Consider the following 21,699-nt stretch of genomic DNA (forward strand, 5'->3'; position numbering starts at 1 on the left):
CACTCTAGATTAATGCTGCCACTCCATTCTAGAAGAATGCTGCCACTCCACTCTAGATTAATGCTGCCACTCCATTCTAGATGAATGCTGCCACTCTGTTCTGCCAATCGGTGTGGGTTTTAATGGGGTTTTCCCACAAACAAACTTCATTTTATTTAACCCCTTAGTGGCCAGGCCAAATTTTTTCAATCTGACCAGTGTCACTTTGTGGTAATATATCTGGAACACTTCAACATATTCCAGTGATTTTGAGATTGTTTTTTCATGACACATTATACTTTATAATCATGGTAAATTTAGGTTGATATTTTTTGTGTTCATTTATAAAAAAAAATATCTTTGTGGGTCCTATATATAGGAAAGCTCCTCAAAAGTCATACCATTTTAAAAACCGCACCCCTTGACATATTGAAAACTGCTGGCGGGTAGTTTATTAACCCTTCAGGTATTTTTCAGTAATTAATGCAAAGTGACAGGACAGGAATTCAAAAGTGTATTTTTATCACTTAAATGTCGCTAACGTCTGCACATCTTACTATAGCCGCTAGACTCTATGGCAACTATTTGGTCATGAATTGCCATGGCAAACATCAGTACTACACAATCATGATCTCAGGGTGCCGATGGGGCTGAAGAGGAAGCCCCCACACTCTGTTAAACATTTATATGATGTAGTCACTAATGACAGCAGCATCTAAGGGGTTAAACAAATATGGGTGCCAACACTGATCGTGGCTGATGCAGCAAGTTGTCAGCTATAGTGTACAGCTGACAGCTGCTGGATTGTCACCTGTATGGGGATGCTATGCTCTTATATAACAAGTCAGTGAAAAGACTTATTGGCGGTCAGTAAGGGGTTAATAGATCTTGGGATAAAAATAATTTCCACAATTGAATGTGTTAAAAAAAAAAAAAAAAATGTTTGTGCTGAGATAATGTTATAAATGTGCCCCTGGTATGTACTGTCTAATGGCTGTGTCTGAACTTGCAGGAACATGGATTGATCATACCACAGGAGGACGCAAAAGAGAGTATACAGACAGGACAACACTGGATCGCAGATGATTCATTTTGTGAGATAAAGCATTTCACTGCCAGTTTTTAAGCAATGCTTTACCGGTCTGTATACTCTTTTCCTTCCTCTCCTGCCCAGAAGCTGTGTGGTATGATCAGACCATGTTCCTTCACTGTCAGACACAGCCATTACACAGTACACAGCAGGGGCACATTTATAAGATAATCTCCGCACAGGAACATTTTATTTAAACACATCCAATTGTGGAAATTATTATTATTCCAAGATCTGTTGATTAAAATGTTGATTATAATTTACATAGGTCATGGGAAAAACCCTTTAAGTGGGCAGACTCCCACCGATCAATAAGTTGTAGTAAAGTTATCAATTATAGATGTCTTCAATGGAGAACCCCTGTTGACATCTTTACAAAATTGGTCATGGAGGATTGTAGACGCATGGCTAAAACACGAAGAAATGACAATCTTACGGCATTACAGCGGACTGCCCTGTGAGACCTTAGAAATTGTAATGCCATTGTCATAAAGCCGGGGGCAACATTGTTATATGGCCAGAGCGGATGTATGAAAAGGAGGCATTCAGACAACTAAGAGATAGAACAACAGATCTTCACCTTGACTGTAATCCATAATTTGAAAAGGGAATTATTCCTAAAAAGGTTTTGGAGGGTTTACTGACTAAGGCCCCTAAGATCCCGACGATATACTTTATTCCTAAAATTCATAAGGATCCCATTGATCTACTGGGCCGGCCCATCGTGTCCGGCATGGGACGGCTATGCGAACCAATTTGTAAATTTATAGACAACTATTTGAAGCCATTAGTGGAGTCATTGCCCTCCTATGCTCAAGACACTATGGATGTCCTTGCCAGGATTGATGGTGTGATTCTGGACCGATACATGATACCTGTAACATTGAGTCGCTCTCTACATGTATTCGACATTGTGATGGAATTGAGGCCTGTCGATTCTTTTTGACTAATAGCAACTGGGATGGCCCTATGTGTGACCTCATACTGGAACTGCTTCATTACACTTTGACTCACAACTTTTTTGTTTTTCGTGACGTCTTTTATCTGCAGCAATGCGGCACTGCGATGGGGGAGGCCTCTGCGCCCTCTTTTGCAAACCTCTTCCTGGTTTTTTGGGAGAGGGGCATTTTTTGGGGGGAGGGTGCCCAGGCCGCCGACCATGTGCAGTGTTGGCTGCGGTATATCGACGATTTATTTCTTATTTGGCAGGGTAATGAACGACAATTGCAGTCCTTAATGGATGGCCTAAACATTAATTCATCTAATATTAAGTTGACATATACATACAGTAAAACTGAGGTGGAATTTCTGGACATTAAGATCTTGGTTGATGACAAACTGCAGATACAGACGGATGTATATCGAAAGCCCACCTCAATTCACTGTTGTATGCGGGTTCCATCCATCTGAGTGCCACGATTAGGGCCATCCCGGTGGGCCAGTTCTTGAGAATGAGGCGTGTCTGTTCATCGGACGAGGGATTTGAACATCAATCCCAGGACCTAAAGGACAGATTTCGGACGCGTGGATATAGCAATAAGTGCATCAGGCGGGGCTATATGAGGGCTAAAAAGAGCAATCGTGCTCCCCTTTTACATTCACAAAAAACGATTAAAGAAGAATCAGACCAAATAAGATTTATATCAACCTATAATGGACAATTGGCCGAAATGAGAGAACGTCTCAAACGTCATTGGAACATCTTGCAGACGGATCCTGTCTTATCAACCTCTTTATCTGAATATCCTTTAATGACAGCCAGAAGAAGTCAGAATCTGGCCGACATTCTCGTCCACAGTCCTGTCCCTGCAAAAAAAAACTTTGGATCTCGCGGTCCACCCCAGGGTTGCTATCCATGTGGCAACTGCATGGCCTGCAAGAATATTTTACGAACCTCGACCTTTACCTCGGCTGATGGTAAACAGGATTTTTCCATCAAACGATCTGTCACCTGTGCTACCACACAGGTGATATATTATGCGACGTACGGTTGCCCAAAAATATATATTGGCTTGACATCACGCCAATTGAGAATACGGACACGAGAACATGTACGTGACATTTTGGCAGCAGCCACTGTTACGGATTTTACAACATTAAAGACAATACCTAAACATTATAAACCATTCCATCAGAGTAACCCCAAATCATTCATGGTTAGAGGTATACAGCATGTTCAGTGTGGTGTGCGAGGTGGCGACATTAAACGTCTGCTAGCTCAAAAAGAGTGTAGATGGATTACCATTTTGGTAACTTTTAATGATCAGATTTCATATTATTATAAAAATAATCAACATTTTTTTTCTTATTTATAAGGATGAATGACGGCCCTGTCCTAGGGTATGAAGATGATGTTGGCCAAAAGACTACTTTCCGCCTATGTTATCCAGAATCTATCTTTTCTGACAGTTTGCACTATGATCCTAACACCACAGTGGTGCTTATGATGTTCAAGCCTCATGATGTCAAATGGTTGTCAGAATTATTGTTACACAGAACTGTGGTAAGTGAGTAGTGATACGGCGGCGTACACTGCAATACATTATAATGTGTGCTGTGTAGATGCTGATTTGACTTCTGTTTTTTTTAAATGATTTGCATTAGGACATGTATGCAAAATTTGGGCAGAGCAAATTTGCCAAGATGAACATGCAAATTTTTTTGGATGTGTTAGACGTTTAGCTTGCCGTTTTATGACCCTACCCTTTGAATTTATAAAAATCTACAAGTTATTCTCTATTTAATAAACTATTTTTAATGGAATCACTCCCTAAAGGTTTATACTCCTCATGCCACCGGTCTGCTGGCTTCTGCATCGGTCAGAGGCATCTTGTGACCACTGCCATTGATCAGCTGCAGCCTTCACATTCGCACCATCCCGGCAAGTAATCATATCATCAACAATCATCATCCACCTCCCCTTTCTGGACCCATTCAGAAAAACTTTTATAGTACTTTTCCCAAAATCTCAAGTTATTCCCAATGCATAGGATAGGGGTTAACTTGCTGACCTTTGGCCGTCTAACTGCTGGAACCCCCAACTCTCTCAAGAACGGCCATTTTGAATGGTACGGAGGTGCATATGGTCACTCTCTGCTTCATTCGTTTCTGCAGTACTGCTAGAGAAAACTTAGTACCACACAAAAGTACACAAAATAATCCTACGGGAACTTTCTTGTAACATCTTCTTTGGTGCATTAAGGCCAGTGCCTTAGACACTCTCCACTACTAGACATTATGATACATGGATGCCAGGAGACAAATCGAAGAGATTGGAGGAACCTCACCGTTCCTGCAGTTGTGTAGGCAGTGTTTTTTTGTTCGGCAGAGTGAGCTGTCAAGAAGCGGTAGTCAGTAATAGACAACCCCTTCATTGTGGCGAAGACCTGTTTTTTGGTCATCAGACACAGAGACTTGGGATGTGTCATAGCAATTAGGGGACAGAACAACAGGACATCATCTCTTCCTGTCCTGCCAGAGATACCAGACTGGAGAGGTTAGATCCTTTGAGTAAACATGGTTTTATTATTTTAAAACCATCCCTGCCTTCTGAAAATACGGTATATTATAGAAGTCAGTCCACCCCTTTAGTAAGCAAGTTTTACCTGAGTCACACCCTTTATTAGCATAAGTGATTTGCATAATATAAGTCTGATTACAGGAACAGATTGTACGTGGGAGACGCCTGCTGTGCTGTCAGAAAGTCAGGTAAAAGGTGCATATACATCTGCTATTCTGTCTGCTATTTCATCTTTCTTTTCTGCTCGCTTTCTAAAACTGAACATGGACAAAACAGAATTCATCATCTTTCCCCCACCTCACTCTACCCCTCCACCTGACCTATCCATCAATGTCAATGGCTGCTCACTTTCCCCAGTCCCGCACGCTTGGTGGCTCGGGGTGAGCCTTGACTCTGCCGTCTCTTTCAAGTCACATATCCAAGCCCTTGCCTCCTCCTGCCGATTCCAATTCAAAAACATTTCCCGGATCCGTGCTTTCCTTGACCATGAAACCACAAAAACACTAGTGCATGCCATTATCTTCCGCCTCGACTACTGCAACCTCCCACTCTCTCGTCTCACCTCTGGCACCACTCCAATCCATCCTACACTCTGCTGCCCGACTTATCAACCTGTCTCCCCGTTATTCCCCAGCCTCTCCTCTCTGCCAGGCTCTTCATTGGCTTCCTATTGTCCAGAGGCTCCAGTTCAAAACACTAACAATGACATACAAAGCCATTCACAACTTGTCTCCTCCATACATCTGTGACATGGTCTCCCGTTACCTACCTACACACAACCTTCGATCCCCTCATGATCTCCTTCTCTACTCCTCTCTTGCTCCCACAACTGCATACAAGACTTCTCCCTTGCTTCCCCCATACTCTGGAACTCTCTACCCCAACACATCAGGCTCTCGCCTACCATGGAAACCTTCAAAAGTAACCTGAAGACCCACCTCTTCTGAGAAGCCTACAGCCTGCAGTGATCCTCTGTATGCTGAACCGCCGCATGACCAACTCTTCCCTCTCCTAGTGTATCCTCACCCATCCCCTGTAGACTGAGCCCTCGTGGACAGCGTCCTCTCTCCTCCTGTACTTGTGTGTGCCTTGTTTTACTCATGTTTATTGTACTTGTCTATATTTGCCCCATTCACAAGTAAAGCGCCATGGAATAAATGGCGCTATAAAAATGTATAATAAGAATAATATACATAAAGAAGTTGGCCAAAATGCAGTTCTCCATTTAATTACATGGGATCCGGAGCGACCTTTCACATGGGGTGCTAGAATTTTCAGTCCACAGCGCTTACATTTTTTTTTTTTTGTATTTATAGATGAAAGTTCACTTTTATTTGTTTGGTGTTTTATGTCCTGCATTCCCTCACATAGTCACTGTACCTGTGTGATTCCTTTCTGGTCACCATAGCTATGTGATGCCTTTTATGGTCGCCTTAGCAATGTAATCCCTATATGGTCACCCTACCTATGTAATGCCTTTACGGTGACCCTACATATGCGATGCCTTTACGGTCACCCTACCTATGCGATGCCTTTACGGTCACCCTACCTATGCGATGCCTTTACAGTCACCCTACCTATGCGATGCCTTTACGGTCACCCTACCTATGCGATGCCTTTACGGTCACCCTACCTATGCGATGCCTTTACGGTCACCCTACCTATGCGATGCCTTTACGGTCACCCTACCTATGCGATGCCTTTACGGTCACCCTACCTATGCGATGCCTTTACGGTCACCCTACCTATGCGATGCCTTTACGGTCACCTTACCTATGCGATACCTTTATGGTCACCCTACCTGTCCGATGCCTTTACGGTCACCTTACCTATGCGATGCCTTTATGGTCACCCTACCTATCCGATGCCTTTACGGTCACCCTACATATGCGATGCCTTTACGGTCACCTTACCTATGCGATGCCTTTACAGTCACCTTACCTATCCGATGCCTTTACGGTCACCTTACCTATGTGATGCCTTTATGGTCACCATACCTATGTGATGCCTTTATGGTCACCCTACCTATGTAATTCCTTTATGGTGATCATACCATTCAGAAATAGCATTTCAGTAGTATAAAGCTATAAGTAAGAAATGTAAAAAAAGAAATCAAGCTAGCAAAGTTATCCACAGAGAAAGAAATTGCTGAGATAAAAATAAATCCCCCCAAAGTTTATAAATGCATCAATGCCAAAAAGGGAAAAAAAATGGCATAGGCCCCTTAAAAGATGATAATAATAGGGGACACAGGAAAGGCTGAGGTATCAAACAGGCACTTTTCATCCCTGTTCACCAATGAACTATCTGTTCCAGGGATCATTCAACAAGGCAAAAATCTAAGTTAGAAAATGGGGGAAAAAAATTCCAAGTCCGGTGAAATTGCAAAAAAAAAAGTGCAATTCTACACTGGATTTTTGTTTGGATTTTTTTTCTAGGTCCACTAAATACTAAAACGGACATGCCATTATGATTCTCCAGGTCATTACAAGTTCACAGATAAAAAAAAGAACATAGACATGTTTGGTGTCTAAGTGGCGAAAAAAAAAATTCCAAACTTTATTTAAAAAAACAAATTGTGCCATTTTTAGATACCCGTAGCGTTTCCATTATTTGTGATTTCGGGTTGGGTGAAGGCTTATTTTTTGTATGCTGAGCTGAAGTTTTTGATGATACCTTTTTGGTCCAGATAACGATCTTTTGATCGCCCGTTACTGCATTTTAATGCAATGTTGCAGCGACCAAAAAATGCAATTCTGGCGTTTTGAGTTTTTTTTCGATATGCCATTAAGCGGGTTCATTCTTTTTTTATATTGGTAGTTCGGGCGATTCTGAATGCAGTGATACCAAATATGTGTGGGTTTTATTTATTTTTTATTGTTTTATTTTGAATGGGGCGAAAGGGCGGTGATTTCAACTTTTATTTATTTATTTTTTTTAACTTTTGGCATGCTTCAATAGTCTCCATGGAATCTAGAAGCTGCCACAACCTGATCAGCTCTGCTACATAGAGGCGATGATCAGATCGCCTGTTTGTAGTGGAATTGCTGACTTGCTATGAGCGTCGTCCACTGGGCGGCACTCATAGCAATTCAGCAGTGATAACCATAGAAGTCTGCTGGAAAGCTCTGGTTGTTATGCCAACAAATCGGCGACCCGTGGTCATGTGACACGGATGCTAATGGGCGGGAATTCCGGTGTGCTTGCCGAAAGTGCGTGTTAAAGTGAACCTGTCACCAGGCGTTTTGACTTTTTTTCTCGCTACGCCGTTTAGCGATCAGGTTAATCCTTTTCTTTTATTGCTAGATGGGGCGATTCTGAATGCGGCGATACGAAATATATGTAAAAAAGTTACAGGTCATCAATGTCTGATCGATGGGGGTGCCTGACACCCCCCCCGCTCAACTGTTATCTGTGCCAGCGATGGCCAGAAGAGCTCAGTTAGGCCGGTTTCACACTAGCGTTTCTGTGCGCAGCGTAGGCCTGCGTATGGATCCGCATGTGTCTTGCGTACCTATATGTAACATTGTGTACGCAGGGACATGCATTGTATGTGGATGCGTCCCTGTGCATCATTTTGACGTGTCCGCCTAACACGATATGTTGCGTTCAGCGGGCACGTCAAAGCGACTCACGGGGATGCATCTGCATACAATGCATGTCCCTGCGTACACAAGGTTAAATATAGATATGCAAGAGACATGCGGATCTTAAGGAAAGAAGTACGCAGGCCTACGCTGCTCACACAAACTCTAGTATGAAAATGGCCTTATGGAGCTGCTCCGGGTACCGGACATCTGAACAGTTTGAGCCACCGGCACCGAGAACAGCTGCTCGGCGAGGGTGCACCTACACAGATCACACATTGACCATACTAAGGATAGGTCATCAATGGACAACCTCTTTAATCTCAGACAGTCTTTTGTTAAGGAATTGCACAAGATTCCATGTTGGGAGAAATGGTTGATCTTGGGTATAATCTTTTAGTAAACCTGTTTATACTTCAGTATGGTGCATAAAAATAAATGGAAGTCCTTATTCTAAAAATCAAGGCCTCGCACAGCAACATTAGCATAAAATGTATGGGTTTTGGATATCGAGGACTAAAAATATGGTGAATTCTCCTGTGGTAGAAGGGTCCCCTAATGATGAGATAATCAGTATCCCACCGCTGCACCTTTCCCTGCAGTGCCTCCACAGGGGAAATGAAGTATTCCATGGCTGTCATTGAAATCAGCGGGTTGCCTGAGACATATCAGGTGCAGTGTAAAAGATGCGTTTTATTGTTGGTCTGTATGCCAACTAAAAGTGAATTTTGAGTTAATGTCCACTTTCCCCAGCGCATGAATACAATTTAAAGAGGACCTGTCACTTGCTAAAAAAAAATTAGGGATAATTACCTTGTGAAAATCTGTGAGTTCACATTTGTTGCTTTCGGAGCGCAGTGTGTGAAATCTCTGCTTATAGTGCAACAGGACATTTCTTCATAGTCTCTTCTGTCTTAGCCATTTTTCTTTTTAAAATATATTTGGTTTTTTTTTCTCTGAATTAATTCCATTAACTTACTTGAGTTTACTTAGTTTACGTTACTAATATGAACATCCCTGTGTATTTATATACGGTATGCTAAACGTGATTGTGTCCTATAAAACTTCCTGTTTAACATTCTTGTCTCCTGCATGAACCGTTTACCCGTAATGAAGAATAAACACCGTGTATTACATCCTGTGTCATTAAAGAGTATATTTGAGTGTCTCTTTCCATAATTAATGCATTTGGCATTAGGAACACCTCATTTGCAGATTTGATGTTCTAGCCATCATAGCTGCTGCTTACCTCTTTCAAAAGACGAGGAGTGTCTCGTCAGTCATAGACTGCTTGACGCTCAACCTGCCATTCTCTTCCAATAGAGTTTTTGCTGTAGCTATGAAGTAGTGTGTGAGGTTCTGCAGCAGTTTGGATAGGTTAGTGTATCTGAAAGTTCAGTCCTTCGCTACTGCAGAACTCCTTTGTGCATTATGCTCTTAATTTCTTTCTACTTCTAAACCTCCTAATAGAATTGGATTGTCCACCTTTTTGAAAAACAAAATATTTTTAATTTTACTTAAATGCATGCAAAAATGTTTGCCGTTGGTTTGCATTACCTTCTACAGCTTCTGTGTTGCACGGTCTAATGTTGGCTGCAAAATGAATTCACTGAGAATCTGTCCGTAAGATCATCCAGATTGAATGATGGAGAGTTTCTAACTCTTGTCTTGTCCTTTTCTGAGCTCCTCTCTGCTGATTTAGAACCACTGACCACATCAAAGTTGAATGTGGAGCGAAACAAAAAAAACATTTAAAAGAAAAACGGAGCAAATTTTTTAAATGAAGCGTAATTGCGTAAATGATTTTTAGTCCCAAATACGTGCATTTGAGTATATAAAAAAAGTCCACAAAGGTGGACAACCCCTTTACTTTCTGTTGATGGACGGGAATCTAGGTCAGTTCAGAAAAGACTGAAGTAATAGAAGAGCTAGCAGCGTCAGCTGGACAGGACGACGCACAATCGACAAGTGAATATATTGATGATATTCACATACAGTCAATTTATTCTAATAATTAGTTGTGTTTCCCAAAATATTCATCTGGATCATATTTTCACAAAAAACTGCACAGTATTGTTCCTCTGTTACTCTTTCAGGAAATTCTAATAAACCGATGTAACTCCTAGGCTATGTTCATACATTGCGTTTTTGCTGCAAATTTTCTGCAGGCAAAACCTGCTCTCCTAGCAGTGAAGAAGCTGCTTACAAAAATCTTTTTTTTCAGCATTTTTTTCTGTTATTTTTCTGTGTTTTTATTGTCTCTTGTGCGTGCTGATAACCTTTAGTGCCCCGAATAAAACGTTATGCAGCAACATCTTTAGGTTTTTGCACCAAAAATGCAGCCAAACCTGATACCTGCATTTTTTGCTGTGATTTTGCACTTGCTCATTGCTTTCTATAGGTGAAAAATGACTGAAAGAAGTGACATGCTGCAGATTTCAAAAACGCAACATGTAAACATTACCATTGTCAATAGGATTTGTCCGTATAGTTAATCAAATTGGTGCTGACAGTGCTGGACTATATTTGGGTATTTCCTATTCCCAAGTACAATTCTATAACCCTGTTGTCGATTTATTCATACATTTTCAGGAAGAGTAAGGCCATGTTCATAAGTTTTTGCCACCTTTTTTATGCAAAGTTTAGGCCGCTTTCTAAAAGCAGGCTTTGTTTAGTTTTTGCTGCGTTATTTTGCTTGGTATTTGCTTCGTTTTTATTTCTGTGTTTTTATTGCTGCGTTTTTATCAGGGTACACTTGTCTCATGAGCATGCTGATAAAGTTCAGTGCAAGACAACCGATGTGTCGGGAGCATAACATTTACTATAACAGTACACATATTGTTCTTACCACCATTCTATGTACGGTATTTACTTGTGACTTTATACTTATTTCATTTTCTCATTGCAGAGCACTTATGGTTTTTGGAGAAAACCTGCCATGAAATTAATCTATCAACCCCATCAAATGCGAGTCCTTAACCCTTACATACTGAAACAAGTATCTCAAAATCTGTTGAATTTTCCAACAAGCTTTCCCAAGACAGAAGTAAGTCCGTCTCCTCTTTCCGGTTATTTCTTTACCCCCATGCTCTTACCAGCCTTAATGCCCTGAGACTAGGCCTTACTAGCATGTCCATTCCTTGGAGGAAGGTGAATAAATTGGCCATGTTGAATTATATGTGATTTATTCTAATCTGACCAAAGGGCAAATCCACTTATTTTCGGACTATTAACAAAATATTACTTTTTAATCTTAATAGATAAACCATATATAATTCTTGGAGTTTTGCATTGTGTTTAAAAAGCCAGGAAACAATGTCAAAAGTAATCCTATTAATATATCAATATGTAATATTACAGCACCACACAATATATATTAATATGTAATATTACAGCACCACTCAAGTGTTGGTTTTTTTTTTTAAATTCCCCACTAGAGTGGTGCTTAAAATCCAAACCCCCTGTCTGATACTCGCCTTCTGGCGTTTTCATCTGTTTTCGCCAGTGGTTCGGTTTGTCTCCTGTAGGTTGTGACCTGTCGGCTGCTCCAGTGTTTCATGGAGAGAGTCGGAGGTCACTTCTATGGAAGTCTATGGGATCCTCGTTCTGGCTGTCATACACTTGCATTGAGAGCCTGTGATGAAGCTTCTGACTTCCAACCAGCCAGAATCTGGTTCTGTGGCATTCACAAAATCTAATTTCTTTATGCAGATTTGGGTCATTAGGGGTGTTAAGGTACCGTCACACTAAGCGATGCTGCAGCGATACCGACAACGATCCGGATCGCTGCAGCGTCGCTGTTTGGTCGCTGGAGAGCTGTCACACAGACCGCTCTCCAGCGACCAACGATGCCGGTAACCAGGGTAAACATCGGGTAACTAAGCGCAGGGCCGCGCTTAGTAACCCGATGTTTACCCTGGTTACCATCGTTAAAGTAAAAAAAACAAACGCTACATACTTACCTTCGGCTGTCTGTCCCCGGCGCTCTGCTTCTCTGCTCTGGCTGTGAGCGCCGGGCAGCCGGAAAGCAGAGAGGTGACGTCACCGCTCTGCTTTCCGGCCGCTGTGCTCACAGCCAGAGCAGAGAAGCCCAGCGCCGGGGACAGACAGCCAAAGGTAAGTATGTAGCGTTTGTTTTTTTTACTTTAACGATGGTAACCAGGGTAAACATCGGGTTACTAAGCGCGGCCCTGCGCTTAGTTACCCGATGTTTACCCTGGTTACCAGCGAAGACATCGCTGAATCGGTGTCACACACGCCGATTCAGCGATGTCTGAGGGGAGTCCAGCGACGAAACAAAGTTCTGGACTTTCTTCCCCGACCAGCGACAGCACAGCAGGGGCCTGATCGCTGCTGCCTGTCACACTGGACGATATCGCTAGCCAGGACGCTGCAACGTCACGGATCGCTAGCGATATCGTCTAGTGTGACGGTACCTTTAAGGGGGTTATCCAAGACTGTTTTTTTTCTTGCGATAGAGTGAAGAAGTTACCAACAGGTAGTTGCTAAAGATGTGTTCCAGCTCAAAGCTATCACTGACTGCTCCTGTTGGTGATTATTCTGCTTCATTTAACCTCATGTCATCAGAGCAGCTCTTTCTCTTACGCTCTGCTTTGTCGGCAGGACGTAACTGCTGATGACTTGCAGATTTACAGCCGGCTGTCATCTGTGTAACGGCAGGGAGCCGGATGTCAATCGGCGTGATTTCAGTGGGGATGCCCCATTGACAGAGCAGCACGGAAGAAGAAGAGCTGCTCTGTTGATGTGAGGTCACATGTATTGCAGCTCTGAACCAGCAGAGATGTCACAGGGCAGAACAGGCAGATAGTTAGCAACTTTCTAATAGAAAGTTCTTGGCTTCATTGCAAAAAAAAAAAAAAAAAAAAGCAAAGTCGTAGATAGCCCAATTAACTGTTGGCGGACAGCAGTTCTCTAATGTAGCTTAGACCTGCTCTTATTCTTGCTCATGTGTTACCGCGCTGTTCAACCTCTGGAGCATGGAGCCATAATACTGCACCCGTACTCTTCGGTTGGGCACTATTGTACCTCTGTGATACTGGAGATGTTTGAATGAATAAAACCAAAGAAGAATGACGGCTACTTCACAGTTCCTTTATTACAGATTTATTTGGCCTTTCGTGGGAAATAATGCAATAATAGAGCATCAAACAAAGCATTTTATTGCTGTTTATGGATTGACAGAAATAAAATCCACTCCATAGACAATGTCATTTTTCTGGTCCCTAAATGACAGATCAGTCAGCTCATTAGAACAGCGGGAGAAGTGTTCTAAGAAAAGATGCTGCAGAATTATTCTTTTATTTCCTAAAGCAGGAAAGAGAACCGAGCCTTCCACTTTAAGCTAAACTGTAAAGTGATTACTCCTTACAAAAGGAATTTACAGATTCCGAAGGAAAAATAATGGGATGACAGTCAGTGCTCTAATGCCGCCATCTGCTGGCAATACTTGTCGAGCTGCAGATAGTGTATTACTAACTCCGTCTCCTTCTTGTTCTTTTGTTTTCCAGAAGCCAAAGCACCCAACCACTGGCATCATTGCAATCACGCTGGCGTTGCACATATGCAATGAAGTCCATATCGCAGGGTTTAAATACAACCTGACTTCTCTAAACAGTTCCCTCCATTATTATGGAAATGAGACCATGTCTGTAATGGCTCAGGTAAAAGATTGGCTGCAACTTATCTGTAAACCTAATAGCTAGTCTCATGTATATTCAATGTTCCATCAGGACCTAGCTTATTGTGTAAATCGGGTTTAAAATTCAAAAAGTTAACAAATATAAAAGATAAATACTTTTTAATATTGTTTGAAATTTTCAACCACAATTTATAGTAAAGACTTATCAGCAGTCTCATTATCATCAGCACCTCCATATACAGTAGATAATACAGGATCCACCACTCACAATAGGTGATCACATCTCACCTCCTTCCCCTCTGGTACAATGACTGATAACACCTCTATATACAGTAGAAAACACATGATCCACCATTCACAATAACTGATATCACAGCTCACCTCCTGCCTCTCTTTTGTTCAATGACTTATAACACCTCCATATACAGTAGGTAACACAGGATCCACCGCTCAAATAGGTGTCACAGCTCACCTCCTTGCCCTCCTGTACAATGACTCATAAGCCCTCTATATACAGTAGATAATACACGATCCACTACTCACTGTAAGTGATGTCACCGCACACCACCTCCTTTCTCCTATACAATGACTGATAAAAACCGCCATATACAGTAGAGAACACAAGATTCACCATTACCAATAAGTGATATCACAGCTCACCTCCTCCCTCTCCTGTACAATGACTGATAACACCTCCATATGTAGTAGGTAACACAGGGTCCACCAGTCACAATTGGTGATGTCTCAGTTCACCTCCTTCCCCTTCGGTACAATGGCGCATATACCCTCTATATATACACTAGGTAGCACATGATCCACTACTCACAATAGATAATATCACAGCTCACCTCCTTCCACTCCTGTACAATGACCTGTACGTACATCAGAGCATGTGCAGTAAATGCATCAATGTAACTCAATAGGCTCAGAGCCAATCTATTGTTCCTTACCTTGTGGCTACTAAAACGAGAAGTTCAAGTCTAATATTAAACTTGGTGGCCAGTGTGTAAATATCAGATTTTTTTTTTTTTTACCCAAATGTAGAAAGCAAATATGAAAATTGAACATTAAAAATATTCAAACGTGATTAAAATGATCTCTTTCCCTAAAATACTTTTTCCCTACTGGTTCTATTATCTGACAGGTTTTTAACAAAAGTCTTCCGTCAATTTATTTGGGGCTCTAAAATTTGTATTTTTAAGCTGCAACAAACTAAATCCTCAGGTGGTCTTAATCTCCCCATTATATGTCTATACAGTATGGCGGCTGTCTTCCGCCACTCCCTGGACTGGATCTATTCCTTCACCCGCTTCACTAATACTCCAGTAGATGAGGCGATGTGTAGACCTTTTAGGCTCCCTGCTCTGCTCCACCTACGACAAGCCGAGGTCCCACTGGAGGTTAGGGATAACCCCCTACTGTTGTCAGTAATCTTGGGATGGCACCATGTAGACGAATTAGTGGACTCGAGCCCCATATTTCAGTGTTTCTTCCCTTCCTAGGCAATCCCTCCTTTCTACAGGGCAGGCCACCTCCCCTCCATCATGTGCTTGGGAATAATGGATGTAGACTGGTTTGTGACATGATGGCGGACAATCAATGTCCTCTTACTTTGGAAGACACGGTCTTTAAATACCCAATCCTGGTAGGAGATAACTTTACTATTACTCAAGTTAGACATTATGCAGGCTCGGTACTGTGGGATATACTGGACGACATTAGAGCGCACCCTCTAAACTTAATCTCCATTAAAGCCAACACGGGGAATTACTCTTTGAGTTTTTTATACAAGTCACTGAAACCTTCCATACAGTTGTCAGACTCTTCACCGGGCCTGGGGAGATGGGTATCTCAACCAACTGATTGTCAGGTAAAAGACCTCTTGAAAGCCACATTACGTATTAAATCTATGTTACCGTATGATAGTTACACAACCATGACTCTCATGATATTCCATAGATTATATATCTCCCCAGAGATTAAATCTAAAATGTCCCCGTTAAAGGGACTCTGTCACCTGAATTTGGCGGGACTGGTTTTGGGTTATATGGGCGGAGTTTTCAGGTGTTTGATTCACCCTTTCCTTACCCGCTGGCTGCATGCTGGCTGCAATATTGGATTGAAGTTCATTCTCTGTCTTCCGTAGTACATGCCTGCACAAGACAATCTTGCCTTGCGCAGGCGTGCACTATGGAGGACAGAGAATGAACTTCAATCCAATATTGCAGCCAGCATGCAGCCAGTGGGTAAAGAAAGGGTGAATCAAACACCTAAAAACTCTGCCCATATGACCCAAAACCAGTCCCGCCAAATTCAGGTGACAGGTTCCCTTTAAGTGAATTTCCCTGCCCTAAATGTTTACATTCTCCAGCTGATATTTTTCATTGTCTCCGGGACTGTCCAAAAATACGGGAGGTTTGGGATACACTCTTTGCAACATCTCACTAATACCTTTGGTGTAACTATTTGTCTTTCTCCGGACTGGACCAAAATCAACATTCTCCCACAAGATCAGTTGGCGAGGCTTCCTGTTCAGCAGCGCCACATTTTATTCATCTGGGCGGCAGCCACCCGCAAAAGTATTCTTCATTTACGGGCACAAGATAATACTCCTTCTTTGAGCTTAATTACTACGAAGGTAGCCTATCTCTTCAAGATGGACTGGACAGAGTCCATATTGAATAAAGAAAAATACACTGAACAGTTTTTCCTTACATGGTCTTCCTTTATTAATGCCCAGACATTTGTTATATGAAAAAGTTTGGGCACCCCTATTAATCTTAAGCTTAATGTTTTATAAAAATTGCTTTTGTTTTTTTTTTTGCAACAGCTATTTCAGTTTCATATATCTAATAACTGTTGGACACAGTAATGTTTCTGCCTTGAAATGAGGTTTATTGTACTAACAGAAAATGTGCAATCTGCATTCAAACAAAATTTGACAGGTGCATAAGTATGGGCACCCTTATCATTTTCTTGTTTTAAATACTCCTACCTACTTTTTACTGACTTACTAAAGCACTTTTTTTTGGTTTTCTAACCTCATTGAGCTTTGAACTTCATAGCCAGGTGTATGCAATCATGAGAAAAGCTACGTAAAGTGGCCACGTGCAAGTTGTTCTCCTGTTTTAACCTCCTATGAAGAGTGGCATCATGGGCTCCTCAAAACAACTGTCTAATGATCTGAGTTGTTCAGGCGAAGGATACAAAAAGCTGTCTCAGTGATTTAACCTGTCAATTTTCACTGTGAGGAACATAGTAAGGAAATGGAAGAACACAGGTACAGTTCTTGTTAAGGCCAGAAGTGGCAGGCCAAGAAAAACATCAGAAAAGCAGAGAACAATGGTGAGATCAGTCAAGGACAATCCTCAGACCACCTCCAGAGAGCTGCAGCATCAACTTGCTGCAGATGGTGTCACTGTGCATCGGTCAACTATACAACGCACTTTGCACAAGGAGAAGCTGTATGGGAGAGTGATGCGAAAGAAGCCATTTCTGCAAGCATGCCACAAACAGAGTCGGCTGAGGTATGCAAAAGCACATTTGGAGAAGCCAATTTCTTTTTGGAAGAAGGTCCTGTGGACTGATGAAACCAAGATTGAGTTGTTTGGTCATGCAAAAAGGCGTTATGCATGGCGGCCAAAAACACAGCATTCCAAGAAAAACACTTGCTACCCACAGTAAAATTTGGTGGAGGTTCCATCATGCTTTGGGGCTGTGTGGCCAATGCCGGCACCGGGAATCTTGTTAAAGTTGAAGGACGCATGGATTCCTCTCAGTATCAGCAGATTCTTGACAATAATGTTCATGAATCAGTGACAAAGTTGAAGTTACGCAGGGGATGGATCTTTCAGCAAGACAATGATCCAAAACCCCGCTCCAAATCTACTCAGGCATTCATGCAGAGGAACAATTACACTGTTCTGCAATGGCCATCCCAGTCCCCAGACCTGAATATCATTGAACATCTGTGGGATAATTTGAAGAGGGCTGTCCATGCTCGGTGACCATCAAACTTAACTGAACTGGAATTGTTTTGTAAGGAGGAATGGTCAAAAATACCTTCATCCAGGATCCAGGAACTTCTTAAAAGCTACAGGAAGCGACCAGAGGCTGTTATTTTTGCAAAAGGAGGATCTACTAAATATTAATGTCACATTTCTGGTGGGGTGCCCATACTTATGCACCGGTCAAATTTTGTTTGAATGCAGATTGCACATTTTCTGTTAGTACAATAAACCTCATTTCAAGGCAGAAACACTACTGTGTCCAACAGTTATTAGATATATGAAACTGAAATAGCTGTTGCAAAAAAAACTTTTTATAAAACATTAAGCTTAAGATTAATAGGGGTGCCCAAACTTTTTCATATAACTGTATCTATACGCCAGGCGATTCATGGTTGCCTCCAATTTACAGACTGGTACATGAGAGCGCAAATTGATGGAAGAATTCCTGTTGGGCTTGATTGATATTGTGCCATGAAGGTGTGGATGTGTGCCCCGGGGGGGGGAGGGGCAGTTGGTTATAGTTATAATACACTGTCTAATGTAAAAAAAAAAAAAGTACTGTAAAACTGTATTGGTCAAATCTTTTCTAATGCTTCTGAATAATCTATTAACCTTTGTTTATTGTTCAGTAAAGACAGTTTTATATAAAAAAATATATATATATTCAAACGCTATGACTGCTGTATAAATGTTATAAACTGTGTCTTTCCTTTGGATATATTAAAATATATATTTAGCTTAGCTGTACTCTGCCACTCTTGTTTTGAGACCTTCTAGGTCCCCATTGGTCTTTATACTTCCTGCAGTTTTTGGGCAGATCTGAAACCGCCGCAGTTAATTACTAGCCACAGCAATAATGGGTTGGATATTCTTCAAGAGTCACACATTTCTGTTTCTGAACTTTTTGCTTTGTTTGGGCAGACGTGTGACTTGTATATTTATGCCCCCTGTCTCAGGCAGGAGCAGCCTGTATCTACTGCACAGCACTTGTATTTATGCCCCCTGTCTCAGGCAGAAATGGCCTGTGACTACTGCGCAGCCCGTGACTGCTACGCAACCCTTGTATTTGTGCCCCCTGTCTCTGGCAGGAGTGGCCTGTGACTACTGCGCAGCCCTTGTATTTATGCCCCTGTCTCTGGTAGGAGCAGCCTGTGACTGCTAAGCAGCCCTTGTATTTGTGCCCCCTGTCTCTGGTAGGAGTGGCCTGTGACTACTGCGCAGCCCTTGTATTTAGGCCCCCTGTCTCTGGTAGGAGCGGCCTGTGACTACTGCCCAGCCCTTGTATTTAGGCCCCCTGTCTCTGGTAGGAGCAGCCTGTGACTACTGCGCAGCCCTTGTATTTATGCCCCCTGTCTCTGGTAGGAGCGGCCTGTGACTACTGCGCAGCCCTTGTATTTATGCCCCTGTCTCTGGTAGGAGCAGCCTGTGACTGCTAAGCAGCCCTTGTATTTGTGCCCCCTGTCTCTGGCAGGAGTGGCCTGTGACTACTGCGCAGCCCTCATTTTTAGGCCCCCTGTCTCTGGTAGGAGCGGCCTGTGACTACTGCGCAGCCCTTGTATTTAGGCCCCCTGTCTCTGGTAGGAGCGGCCTGTGACTACTGCGCAGCACTTGTATTTATGCCCCCTGTCTCTGGCAGGAGTGACCTGTGACTGCTATGCAGCCCTTGTATTTGTGCCCCCTGTCTCTGGCAGGAGTGGCCTGTGACTACTGCGCAGCCCTTGTATTTAGGCCCCCTGTCTCTGGTAGGAGCGGCCTGTGACTACTGCGCAGCCCTTGTATTTAGGCCCCCTGTCTCTGGTAGGAGTGGCCTGTGACTACTGCGCAGCCCTTGTATTTAGGCCCCCTGTCTCTGGTAGGAGCGGCCTGTGACTACTGCGCAGTCCTTGTATTTATGCCCCCTGTCTCTGGTAGGAGCGGCCTGTGACTACTGCGCAGCCCTTGTATTTATGCCCCCTTTCTCTGGTAGGAGCGGCCTGTGACTACTGCGCAGCCCTTGTATTTATGCACCCTGTCTCTGGTAGGAGCGGCCTGTGACTACTGCGCAGCCCTTGTATTTATGCCCCCTGTCTCTGGTAGGAGTGGCCTCTGACTACTGCGCAGTCCTTGTATTTATGCCCCCTTTCTCTGGTAGGAGCGGCCTGTGACTACTGCGCAGCCCTTGTATTTATGCCCCCTGTCTCTGGTAGGAGCGGCCTGTGACTACTGCGCAGTCCTTGTATTTATGCCCCCTGTCTCTGGTAGGAACGGCCTGTGACTACTGCGCAGCCCTTGTATTTATGCCCCCTGTCTCTGGTAGGAGCGGCCTGTGACTCAGCCCTTGTATTTAGGCCCCCTGTCTCTGGTAGGAGCGGCCTGTGACTACTGCGCAGCCCTTGTATTTATGCCCCCTGTCTCTGGCAGGAGCGGCCTGTGGGTACTTCTGCAGGGAGAGATGGATCTTAATGCTTTGACAGCTCCCTGCGGCACATATTCTGCAGCACATGGCAACATGTAATGTGTCCAGTCAGTCAAACCTGATAATCCATTTTTCTAGTCATGATTAGAGATAATACCATGAGACGTCGTATACATAACTTTCATCCATTGTCTTCTTTTCTTTCCCTTTGGCAGAATGAATACCACAACATATCAGCAGAGCAAATGTTTCTTAGAGACCTTATTGAACACAAAACAGTAACTAATTTGACGTAAAGATGGAAAAGAGTCGGATTATCACCGAATAAACTTTACTGTACAGTATTCATATTTTTTTATATATATATATTTTGGACTTTTTTTTTTTTTTTTAAATAAAAACCAAGGAGTTTTTTGTTAGAATGATCCAGATCTTATTTTGCCTGTTGAGTGTCTGATTGACCAGAGACTACACACACCTGACCCCGGTGTATGGACCTGGATGGATGAGTTGTTGGGTAAACTAAAGACTGCAGCGTTGACTCTTGAACCACTGAATCTTTATTTCTGAGGACTGTCCCAGATCCTGAAGCACAAGGAGATCCAATGCCGTTCATTTTGTATATGACTGTAATGAAAATACTTTGTAAAACAAATATGTATTATAGTTTTTTTGTTGTTGTTTCCTTCAGTCATGTTATTAATTATTGTTTGGATCAAATCTGTTGAATCATCTTAATTATTACTTTATTAAAATTAATGTAACTTTGGTAAAACCATTGTATGATGAAGCCCCATTCGCATGACCTGAATGTGAATAGTCATTGGATCGGAAGCGGAATTGATACCGTCTTCAATATGTTTGGCCGAAAACATTGTTCACTTATAAATATTAAAAAGTTAACAGAATTAATCATATTCATAGCTGACGATTTAGGAATCCAAATGTATAGGCCTCAGACATTGTTCCCTCAACTCCAGTCCTCCAGAGCCACCAACACATCATGTTTTCAGGATTTCCTTAGTATTTCCCAGGTGATAATTCCATCCTCTGTGAAATACTATGGAAACTCTTAAAACATCTGTTGGTCTTGATCGTCAGGACTTGGGCTGAGGAACACTGGTCTAGGCAATGCTCTGTGGGCTAAATTCATATTTAGTGTAAATATTTCTCCTCTGTTGGGTCTTCTGCAATGTATCTGGAGTCCAGACTATTTAGCTCCCAGAGGATTGTCTATACCAAATGCCACTTTATTTAGAGATCTGCTATTAACAAACCAGTCGTCACCTGCATCGGGGCCTGTTTACACAGGTTGAATATAACTGATGGGAACAGAACATTTCAGATAATTTATCCAATTCTTTCTGTCCCCGTTCAGTGGGGTGACTGGCTATTGAGGGTTTTAATTCTGACATACCCTATCCAATGGCCCAATGAATGGGCAATTTGCCGGCTTGTC

General features: G+C 42.5%; 1 protein-coding gene across 5 annotated transcripts in view; it reads left to right on the plus strand.

Annotated features, from left to right (window-relative positions):
- The window catches only part of ST3GAL6 (ST3 beta-galactoside alpha-2,3-sialyltransferase 6), a 208,582-nt gene extending 187,567 nt beyond the window's left edge, over positions 1-21,015 (plus strand). For all 5 annotated transcript variants that reach the window (XM_069761009.1, XM_069761007.1, XM_069761010.1 and 2 more), the window contains 4 exons: positions 3,386-3,572; positions 11,085-11,222; positions 13,705-13,857; positions 20,456-21,015. In XM_069761009.1, coding sequence (XP_069617110.1) covers positions 3,386-3,572; positions 11,085-11,222; positions 13,705-13,857; positions 20,456-20,536 — 559 coding nt within the window. In that variant the 3' untranslated portion in view covers positions 20,537-21,015. The remainder of the gene's footprint in view (positions 1-3,385; positions 3,573-11,084; positions 11,223-13,704; positions 13,858-20,455) is intronic.
- The last annotated feature ends 684 nt before the right edge of the window (positions 21,016-21,699 follow it).

Source organism: Ranitomeya imitator, chromosome 3 (assembly GCF_032444005.1).
Source record: "Ranitomeya imitator isolate aRanImi1 chromosome 3, aRanImi1.pri, whole genome shotgun sequence".
Taxonomy (NCBI): domain Eukaryota; kingdom Metazoa; phylum Chordata; class Amphibia; order Anura; family Dendrobatidae; genus Ranitomeya; species Ranitomeya imitator.